This window comes from Lipotes vexillifer, unplaced genomic scaffold, assembly GCF_000442215.2.
Source record: "Lipotes vexillifer unplaced genomic scaffold, Lipotes_vexillifer_v1.1 scaffold815, whole genome shotgun sequence".
NCBI classification, from domain to species: domain Eukaryota; kingdom Metazoa; phylum Chordata; class Mammalia; order Artiodactyla; family Lipotidae; genus Lipotes; species Lipotes vexillifer.
The window spans coordinates 1,207,204-1,218,249 of NW_006773723.1; the positions used below are offsets into that span (position 1 = coordinate 1,207,204).

The following is an 11,046-nucleotide window of genomic DNA, read 5'->3' on the forward strand; positions in this document are numbered from 1 at the left end:
GGGCTTTGCTTTTAGAACCAATTGGTTTTGAATGTTTAGAAACTCTTCTTTAAATGTGATAAGCAGAGCAGTCCTCTAGGGGACAAAAATATTCCTTTGAGCTGCAGTAGCTGAATCTGCTCTTTGAAATGAAGGTTCCCAACTTATCTGCAAGGTCAAAATTAGGCTGTTCTGGTTTCATTTTCACCACTTCATCTTGACAAGGATACAAGGAACTATAGTCCATTTATTAATTTCAGGGAGCAGTCCCAATAGCCATCATTTCCCTAGGTGCTTTTTACATATTAATTAAAATAAACTGCTGAGAGGGACAAAACATACAACCCCCTTTATGGAGTGAACTGTTTCTAGTTTTATAAAACACCTTTAAAATGACTTTTTTTTTTTAAACTGAAAACCAAAAGATGAACTCTCTCTCACAAATTCCTATTCTGTGAATTTAACTTTTCTAGGATGCTTTTCTCTTAAGATTTAAAGTACATTTTTGCAATTATTTCCTTCACATGCTGATTCTTGAGGGATTTTATTAGCTGTTCTACAGACTTCCTAATCTCTGATCATTCACTGGAGACTTTAGTACCTGATTCACAGGGGAATACCTGTGTGAACTACACCATCCAAAGCTGACCCCTCAGTTCACTGACCTTCACATTTCCTACTAGTCCTCTACACTACATTTCCAAAGTGCCTGGTCCTTACCAAAAATGGTACTTACTATCCATGAAATCACAAATCCAACAACCTGTCTCTGCAATCTCCTATCCTTTCTGTAACTAGTCTTACCTTAATTTTCACTTTGGTCCATATAGGATTAACTGCCAAGGGAACTGCCCTCCCTTCATAAAAAAACTAACAACACTAACAAACAGGACAACTGGATAGGAAGCAACATAGGACTGGAATCCCTGAGAGAAATGATGAGGCAGATCCTACAACTGCCCCATCTTACTGCTTTGTGGCAGTTCCAGACTGCAGCACAGGGAGAGGGAAGCCCAGTGAAGTCCAGGGGTCTTGCCAAGCTAGGGAGACAGAGATGAGAGCTGGGGAGGTTAGGGTGGAGTAGTATAATAAAAAAATACATGTCTGGTCTTCATCTAGGCCCTGGCATAGAGTTCCTAAAACCCTTGGAATTTTTTGATAGGAGTTTGTTATTCATAAGGAGGCCCTTTAGATCACACTTGGGTGAGTTCATGTTAAAGAAGTGAGTTAGGCTGTGTCCCCTAGATGGCCTCAGGATGCAGCTCGTCACTAGAAAGACCAAGTGACCAGAGGGTGGGAACTATCAGCCCCACCCACTGACCTGGGAGGTAGGGAAGGGCTGGAAATTGAGCTCTATAAAAACTCTTAAACAAGGAGATTGAGAGTTTCTGGCTTGGTAAATACATCCACCTGCCAGGGTGGTGTGCCCCAACTCCACAGAGACAGAAGTTCCTGCACACAGGACCCTTCCAGATCCTGCCCTATGTGCCTGTTCATTTGTATCCTTTATAAAAATTTAGTAAATGCAAGTAAAGTGGCTTCCTGAGTTCTGGAGCCATTCTAGTAAATTACTGAACTGAGGAGGGGGTCACTGGAACACCCAATTTATAGCTGCTCTGTTAGAAATATGGGTGACCTGATACTTGCAACTGGCCTTTGAAGTGAAGGCAGTCTTGGGGAACTGAGTCTTAAACCTGGGGAATTTGATACCTAACTCTGAGTGGTTAGTGTCAAAACTGCATTGTTGGTCACCCAGCTGGTGTCCACAAAGGACATTGGCTGGTGTCAGAAAATACCTCAGGCAGCTAGAATTTGCAAAGCAGAGTAACAGAGGGGAGGCATCAGCACAGCAAGAGAGCTCCAGAGATCTATGGAGGGGTCCCCAAGAATCCAGGGTTGAATGCTGACTTGCACATGCCTGGAGTAAAAGACCAAAGGGCCTGGGACTAAAACCACCAGAAAGTAGGGAAAACCATTCCTGGACCTCACACTGGGCTGAGAATAGTTTGTGACACCACCAGCCAGAAGTGAAAAGCCTCACAATTTAGGAGGAATCAGGATGAATCCTCAGAAGAGCATCCCATTAGGAGTCTTTAAAGGATCAAAATGATCCCAAGTAACTTAAGTGCAACCAAGAACAAAGTTGAAGAATATTTATAAGGATACCAAAAAATCCAAAGCCCATACGATAAAATCTGCAATGTCTGGCATCTGATTAAAAATTACCAGACATGAAAAGCAGAAAAATATGACCTATAATCAGGAAGGGGGGGAAAAAAAATCAATAGAAACAGACCAAGATATGACAGAGGTAAAATTAGAAAATAAAAGCATTAAAACAGCTATTATAATTATGTTCCATATGCTCAAGGATGAGTAGAAAAACCTAAGTATGGTGAGAAAAAAAAATGGAAGATATTAGAAAGACCCAAATGTAACTTCCAGAGGACAAAACATAATGTCTAAAATGAAAACCACAGTGGATAGGATTAACAGCAGATTAGGCACTATAGAAAAAAAGATCAGTGAGCTTTAAAATGCAGCAATAGAAACTATCCAAAATGAAGGACTGAGAGAGAAAAGAAAAAGACTTAAAGAAAAAAAAAAAGGAACAGTGACCTGTGGGACCACATGAGGTATCTAAAACACATACAACTGGAATCCCACAAGAGGAGTGACAGGGAAGAGACAGAAAAAACTTGAAAAAATGATGAATCACAATTTCTCAAAATTGATGAAAACTATAGATCCAAGACCAACAAGTCCCAAGCAAAACAAGAACAAAACCAAAACGCAAAGAAAACCATCCATATTAAGCACATCATAATCATTTGCTGAAAACCACTGATAAAATCACAAAAGAAGCCAGAAAAAGGCCTATACATTATATGGAGAGGAACAAAGGTAAGAATCACAGCAGTCTTCTCATTAGAAATAATTTGAGCCAGAAGATAAAACAACATCCACGGGACTTCCCTGGCGGTCCAGTGGTTAAGACTCTGTGCCTCCAATGCAGAGGGCACAGGTTCGATCCCTGGTCGGGGATCCAAGATCCCACATGCACTCGGTGTGGCCAAAAAAAAAGAAAAAAAGAAGATGAAACATCTTGTAAAGCACCAGGAGAAAAAAGCCAAGAGCAAAACTGCAATACAGGGTTTCCCCGGTGGTGCAGTGGTTGAGAGTCCGCCTGCCGATGCAGGGGAACATGGGTTCGTGCCCGGGTCTGGGAAGATCTCACATGCCGCGGAGCGGCTGGGCCCATGAGCCATGGCCGCTGAGCCTGCGCATCCAGAGCCTGTGCTCCGCAACGGGAGAGGCCACAACAGTGAGAGGCCCGTGTACCGCAAAAAAACAAAACAAAACAAAACTGCGTTACAAAAAAAGTTAAACTTCTTCAGGCGGAAAATGAAAGACACCAGTAGAAATACAAATCTGTATTAAGAAATGAAGAAGGGCTTCCCTGGTGGCGCAGTGGTTGACAGTCCGCCTGCCGATGCAGTGGACACGGGTTTGTGCCCCGGTCTGGGAAGATCCCACATGCCGCGGAGCGGCTGGGCCCGTGAGCCACGGCCACTGAGCCTGCGCGTCCGGAGCCTGTGCTCCGCAATGGGAGAGGCCACAACAGTGAGAGGCCTGCGTACCGCAAAAAAAAAAAAAGAACACCAGAAATGGTAAATATAAAATACACTTGATTTTTAAAACTTTAATCTCTTTAAAATAGCTTAGAGTAAAAGAAAAAAATACTGTAGATTTTTTAAACATACATAGAAGTAAAATGTGTGACAAAAAAATAGCACAAAGGATGGGAGAAGGAAATGGAAATAAATATACGGTTGTATGATTCTCACATTAGACATGAAGTAGACTGTAACAAGTTAAAGATGTATAATGTAAACCTAGAACAACCACTAAAAAAATTTAAAACAAAAAGGTATAGCTAATAAGTCAACAGTGAAGATAAAATGAAATTATGAGAACACCAACATATTCTTCAACCTCTCTGGGAACTGTGAGCCCCCGGCTCCCTCTACTCTCTCCTTACTAGGTCCCTCCATGACTTGACTTCTCTTCCTATTCAGCCCAGCACCTACAGTCTATTATTTCAACTACTCTCTTGCCAAAATCCTGAACTCCCTTAATTACCAACTTGCCTGGCCAACAATCAACCCCAAACAAATCCAACTATCTGGCTCTCAGGGCCTATGGCAGGCCTGAAGCAGGGTGAAAAAGGAGTTTCATAAGCTGTAAGCCTCATATCAATTCAGCGTTACCAAACGAAGCAGCCCCTCAACGCTTGCGAACAATCTCACCATCCTCCTCTGTTAGCAACCTTTCCCATTTTCTGTACCAACTGTGAGGGCCTTCTCCTCAAACCTTTCCCACTTCAGCAGCCCCTTGCCTTCTGAATTTAAATAAGTTCAAGACTAGTCTATTTAAAATAAACAACCCCTTTCAACCCCAAGTCTCTGTCAAGAGACCAACACACTCTCTCTCCTCTCACCCTTATTCCAATTCTCATTAAAATAGGACCCAAACTAGGGGCCACGCAAATTTCCCCATGTTACTACTGTTCACCCATATGAACGTCTGTTTTGCCTAAATAAACATCATTCTATGAAGGTAAAATAGGAAATCTGTATTATGTACTTTGATTTCTGAAAAGAAACAGCCTATATTATTTTTCTGTATGAACTTGTGAAATTACACTAAATGGGAATTGATCATGGGTCCTTAACTAAAGGACAATGAGTTTAAAATTTTCTATGACAGTAATTTTCTTTTAAACTTTTTGCTGTGAAAATTTCAGAAGACAGAAAAGTAGAGAAAATGTGTGGTGACCCCCATGTATCCATCATTCAGCTTCAACAATTATCAACCACTAGGCAATCCTGTTTCATCCATCTCCCCTGCCGCTAACCACACTGGAGCATTTTATAGCAAATCTCACAGAACATATAATTTCACTTGTAAATACTTCAGTATATCCCTAAGAAGTTAATGTTATTTTAAAAATTAACTTAATGATAATACTATTATAATACCCTGCAAAAGCAATAAGTGGTTCTTTAATATTATCTACTGTCTTGTCCACATTCATTTCAAGTTATCTAAAAATATGTTTATAGTTGATTTGTTCAAATTGGGATCCAAGTCAGGTCCACATATTATACCTGGCTGATATGTCCCTTAAGTCTCTCTAAATCTGTAACAGTTACTGCTATGCCTTTCGCACACCCCAACTGCCTTTTTAATGCAATTTATTGTTCACTGAACTGGATTATTTGTCTTCCAGAAATTTTCACATTCTGTATTTGCCTGATTGCTTTGTATTGTCGTTTAACATGTTTCTCTAGCCCCCACATTCCTCATAATATGGTAGTTCCTTGTGCATTATTAGCTATGATCCTGTATATTTTCTCTTTTCTTCTCCTTTATCTCTCCTTCCCATCTTGTATTAAAACAAGCGCCACATCCATCTACTAATGAACAGATAAACAATCTGGCACACCTATATAATGGAATGAAGGAACCATAAAAAGGAATGAAGTACTGATACATGCTACAATGTGGATGAACCTTGAAAATATTAGCTCAGTGAAAGAAACAAGTCACAAAGACCACATATTATATGCTTCCATTTATATAAATATATACAGGCACTTTTACCAGAGATATACGCAAATACAAACAAATAGGAAGTCATGGCTGCTTAGGGGAAGAGGGGGGGGCTGAGAAACAAGTAAAGAGCAGAGTTTCTTTCGGAGGTGATGAAAATGTCCTAGAATTGATGGTGGTGATGGCTGCACAACTCTGTGAATACACTAAAACCCACTGAATTGTACACTTTAGGTAAATTGCATGGTATGTGATTACATCTCAACAAAATTGTTACAAAAGAAAAACAAAACAATAAGTGCCTCTTTGAGTGTCTTTCTGTACTGTTATAATATAATCCTTAAGATTTCTTCTTAAGTGAAAAAAGGAAGTTGCAGAACATTCCATGCATGTAGTATGCTACCATTTGTGTCAAAGAACAATATAGTATGCTACCATTTGTGTAAGAGGACTACACGTACATGTTTGCACATACAGAAATACATACAAACTTACTATTATTTGCTCTACGCTTTTAACTTTTTACCATGTCATCTAATACTTTTTCAAATTCTCCTTAATTGCAAAATTATAACACTGAGACTGAAATTACTAAAGGCAACTTACGAGCAGAGCCGAGTGGACGACAGGGGGGTTGGGATGGTCCATAAATAAAATAAGGCCGGGCAGACATCCCTGATCCTGGACAATGGCCCTACGGTTTAATGGATCTGCTGCTAGATCCCGGAGCTGGTTAACTACCGAGAGAGCATCAGGTTCTTCATTCATGGTGGAGGAGGACGAATTCATCTTCTATGCCATACACGTGAACAAAATCTTCTTAAATTCTGTAGAAATGGTTGGCAAAATTAGTTCTAGACTGGTAAGGTATATTATGGCATTTGTTAAGTAATCAGAATCACAGCACTTTCAGAAAGAAACAGATGAATCTAAATCACAAAAACGTAAGCATTTGGCAATTCCAGTCTGAGAACATAGGAAGCTAACTAACAACAACAACAAAAAAATCAAGTTATTTATGTGTGCACAATGTTTAAAGAACATATGTCATCCTCATTATTCCAATAAACTTTTCAGCAATACATATTTTAACACCAAAGTCACAATAAACAAGATCTTTACAGTTCAAACTTACAACCTTTGCTACACTTCTCAAACTGTAATACTGCCAGTGTTTTTTTTCTCTAGAACACTTCTGGAGCCTAAGACAAGTGTCTCAGAGAAAAGTGGCTGGCTGACAGCTTTTTTTCTAAATCATCTGTGAACAAAACCCAGTTTACTGGGTTTACAAAAGATAACATCCCTTAAGAAGAAGGAGGGAGTCAAAGAAGGTCATGAACAAAGAAGCCAAGAAGGGGATCTTGCCCTGTGCCTCAGGCCAGTGGAGTCTGCGAGATCAGGGTGGATCTGAACTGAATCTAACCACACCTGTCCATCCCTGAGTGGGCCAAACTCAGAAGAATGAAACAGATTTTGAGGTGAGGTAATTCATTTGGCAGATAAGGAAACAGTCACAGAGAAGTTAAATAATTTGCCCCAGGTGACAAAAGCTAGTTAGTATAGAACCGGGCTGAAAGCTTATTTATGATCTCCTAAACTGGTCAGCAGTCGTTCCACTTCCCATACCTTCCTTTTTAAACTCAGCATACCTTTTTCCCACAAAAGTAAACAAGATATTTTAGAAAATGTAACATAATAAACATACAAGCGGAAATACAAAATAACAAGGAATAATTTTCACAGATGCAGAAAGTTAAAAATAGTAACTTCCATTAACCAAGTTACACAATATATTTCTTATTAGGAAGAATATAAAGGTGTTGGGGGAGGAATTCCCTAGCTGTCCAGTGGTTTAGACTCCGTGCTTCCACTGCTGGAGGCACAGGTTCGATTCCTAGTGGGGGAACTGAGATCCCCATGCCATGCAGCAAGGCCAAAAAAAAAAGAATATAAAGGTGTAAATACTTTCCACGAAGTAATGAGTTTAATGCTAATTTCAAAAACCATGCCAACTGGGGGAGGCGGGCTGGGAAATTATTCTGTAACTCCAGACAGCCTACTAAAGTTATTTGGGAGGAAAAAGGTAACAAAGCTGAAATGGTCTTCCCATATATTGAAATATACAAAGATATAAAGAGTAAAGCAGTAGTACGGGGTGGGAGGTAGCTGAGAGATACCTCTCCCAGGAAAGCTGTTTATACAGTCCATCTAAGAAAGCAGGCTCTAGTGAATCAGACCCAGGCTCCACCACTTGGTAAATGTGATTTTAGGCAGATCACCTAAACTCTTTGTCTCAGTTTCTACATCTGTAAAATGGGATTAGTCATAGCAACTACCAAATGGTATACTGTCCAGATGAAATAATACATGTAAAAGGCTTAGGTGACACACTGTAAGTGCTCAATAAATAATGGTTGCAAGTTACATGGAGTCAAAAACCAATGAAAAATAGTAAAGGGTATTGGAATAACTTCTAAGCAATTTAAAACCACTGCTAAGATCTTTAACTCGTAACACACGGGGGGTGGGGGGGAAATCATATCCCCGATAAAATACTTTAAAAGTTAAATTTTTGAAGTTTTCAAGCAAGCATAAAATAAAAGACTCAGAGAAAACAAGGCTTCAACAGGATAGTATTTGGCAGATAATTTTCTCCAAATAAAAATATAGTTACTTCAGCAATTTTAAAAAGGATTTAACAAAAAAGCAATAGACTGAATACTGTACACAGATAAAGACTGAAGGGTTTGCCTCTTAGGTGCTTCTATTATCAACATCCTGAATATTGCTGTTTATAAGCCAGCTTACGCATCATGAACTTTATGTGCTGTCACCAGCACAAATCCTATCAAAAATGAAAACTGCAGAACCAATCACTGGCCCAAAGGTCCAAGAACCAAGTCACATTTAAGAACCAAATACCCAGAGTAATGGCCTTTTGCATACAACACTGGCCTTGAAACTGGAGCGCTCCATTCCCGTCTAAGGAGTACTTAGAGAGTACTCCTTACTCAGTGGGAATGATTCTGAAAGTTATAGCCTTTCCTGTTCCTTTGAGATGAACAAAAGCCAAGAGTTAAAACTTCTTATCAGCCCATTCAGAAGGTGAGGGCTCAAATTAGGATCTGCCCAGGAAAATGTAGGGAATAACACAAGGTATACCTTTTACTTTCTCTTTTGTTTAGTTCAATTCGGGCAAACAAATCCTTATGACAATGAACGCACCCCAAACTTTAACAGGCACTCTGATCACCTAAGGGATCTTACTTTAAAAAGCCAATTCTAATTCAGTAGGTGGGGTGAGGTCTGAGATTCTGCATTTCCAACAAGCTCCCAGGTGAGGTCTATGCTGCCAGAATGACGCTTTAAAAAGCTAGGAGTTAAGTGACAGATGGGAGGCACCTGTAATTAGGCAGCTAACTGAAAAAAGCTAGGAGTTAAGTGATAGATGGGAGGCACCTGTAATTAGGCAACTGCCTGATTTTCTTTCAGCCAAGATGTACCATTCAACTCAAAGAATTCTTTAGCTCTCATATACAGTTTAATATAAATACACAGAGCTACACAACCACAACTTAAATCCAAATTCAGTTAAGCGAGTTTTTTTAAAAATAACGTAAGCAGTGACATCAAATCTGGCTTGCCCTTTACTAGCAACTAACTCTTTGAGAAGTTGGGTTACCTCCTTTGAGCCTCAGCTTCCTCTCATAATAATCCTGAGTGGTTGTCAGGATCAAAGAAAATAAGAACTTCAGATGGTGCTAACAGTACCAGCAATTAGCAAACAAGAACGATACTTGATCCTGTGGGAACCTCTATTTGGCCACGTGATGGGGTACACACATAAGTACACTACCACGAAAAGAGGTGCTGTAGGCACAAACGTCCCCAAGAACTGTTTCTAAAATACAGAGATGTGAACGCTGGTCTCGCTTGAATGAAGCCGAACGCAACCATGTCCTTCTGCTCTTCGTAGACACGCAGGGGCATAAAGCTAATAGAAAGTTACTAAAGAACAACCTGGAGGGATGAAGAAGTGAGATGACACCCATTAATAATGTTAGGGTTTGTGAAAATCGGACGTGCAGGGGTGAACAAAGCTAACATTTTCCCAGGACACGTGGAAGCACAGAGCTTTAAAGCGCCTGGAGGGACGCACTGCCTCAAGGCAGGCAGGGCGCCCCGCCCAGGCCGACTGGCCGCCTGCGTGCAGGGGCCGCTTTCTGCGGCCTTCCCGGCTCCACCGCTTTGTCTGCCGTCGCTGGACCCTACTTACCGCTCCAGCGTTCTAGGAATCCGGAGCCTGCCGCAGCATCAGGGCCACACCGACGGATAACGTACAGGAACCCAGCAGGCGCGGAGAGAGTCCCTCCTTTCGCAGACGCGGCCTCCGCGATGACAAACGACCCTGCTGACTTTAGGAGCCAAAAAAAGCTAGGACACTGGCAGGGAAAGGCTTTACGGACTCTCCCCCATGACCCAGCCACCTCGGCCGGTTCTGCCCTCCCATTGGCTAATACCATTCCGCCGAGAGTAAGAAATCCAATCCTCGAAGGCCTTCTTAGACTAAAGCGTTCATTGGTGAACAAGGGAAATGCCCGAAGCGTTGAACAGGAGGGTCTAGGGAGAACCCGGGAAGAGTGAATTGGACCAAACGACTCTCCGTCCATTAAGCGCTAAGCAATGAAACGTGGTTCCCCCTGAGAAACCGCCGCGCTTTCCCGACTACAATTCCCAGCGTTCCTGCGGTAGAGGAACCTGTCCCTTCCGGCCTTCAGAAATTCAAATTGAACGTAACTTCTCTAGCAACTCTTTCAGTTCCAATAGGGCAGCTTTGTAATATTTCACTGGCTTCTGTGAGTCTTAATTCAGAATCTTTTCAAATTTTTTTCTTTTTACTGAGGACAGTAGCACTGTCTTCGTAGAAGCGCGAAGGTAGCAAAGTACAGTTTTTTATTTCTTTTAAATAGAAACTTCTTTTTGGAAACTTTTTTTTTTTTTTGTAAGGAAAAAGAGCCTTATGATCAGGGAATTTTCTCAAATTCGTGAAGAAGTATTTTTAAAACATTGTCTTCTATTTAGTTTATCAAAGTAAGGGTTTAAATTCTTGTTCTATTCATGGCAGTCACTGAAGTTTTTGTTCTGTTTAGGTATAGGTTTTATATTCTTTAATATATCTCTAAATGTAAGTATGATTTAAATCCCACAGGCCAGTCTGATTACAATGCTTCCGTTGCACTCAATAACCTAACTGAAAAAATTCTGAATTCTCTTTCACAGTTTGACTCTGCTACGTACCTCCTGTATTGAAGTCCGAAGGAATTTGAGAGGCCTCTAATGGAGAAAGAGTGTGAGTGAGAATAAATATCCCCGGCTGTACAGTAGTCTCTCCTAATGTTTCTCCAATACTTTTTTTTTTTTTTTTTTTTTTTTTTTTGTTTTGGGGCCTCC

The 11,046-nt window shown here is 40.6% G+C and overlaps 1 protein-coding gene across 1 annotated transcript in view; it reads right to left on the reverse strand.

The window, feature by feature from the left end:
- ARMC1 (armadillo repeat containing 1) overlaps positions 1-10,024 on the reverse strand; it is a 34,935-nt gene extending 24,911 nt beyond the window's left edge. Inside the window, exons 1-2 of the mRNA XM_007448467.1 lie at positions 9,872-10,024; positions 6,202-6,422 (exon numbers count right to left, since the gene is read on the reverse strand). Of these exons, the coding sequence (XP_007448529.1) occupies positions 6,202-6,384 (183 nt within the window). The 5' untranslated portion in view covers positions 6,385-6,422; positions 9,872-10,024. The remainder of the gene's footprint in view (positions 1-6,201; positions 6,423-9,871) is intronic.
- Between the last annotated feature and the right edge of the window lie 1,022 nt (positions 10,025-11,046).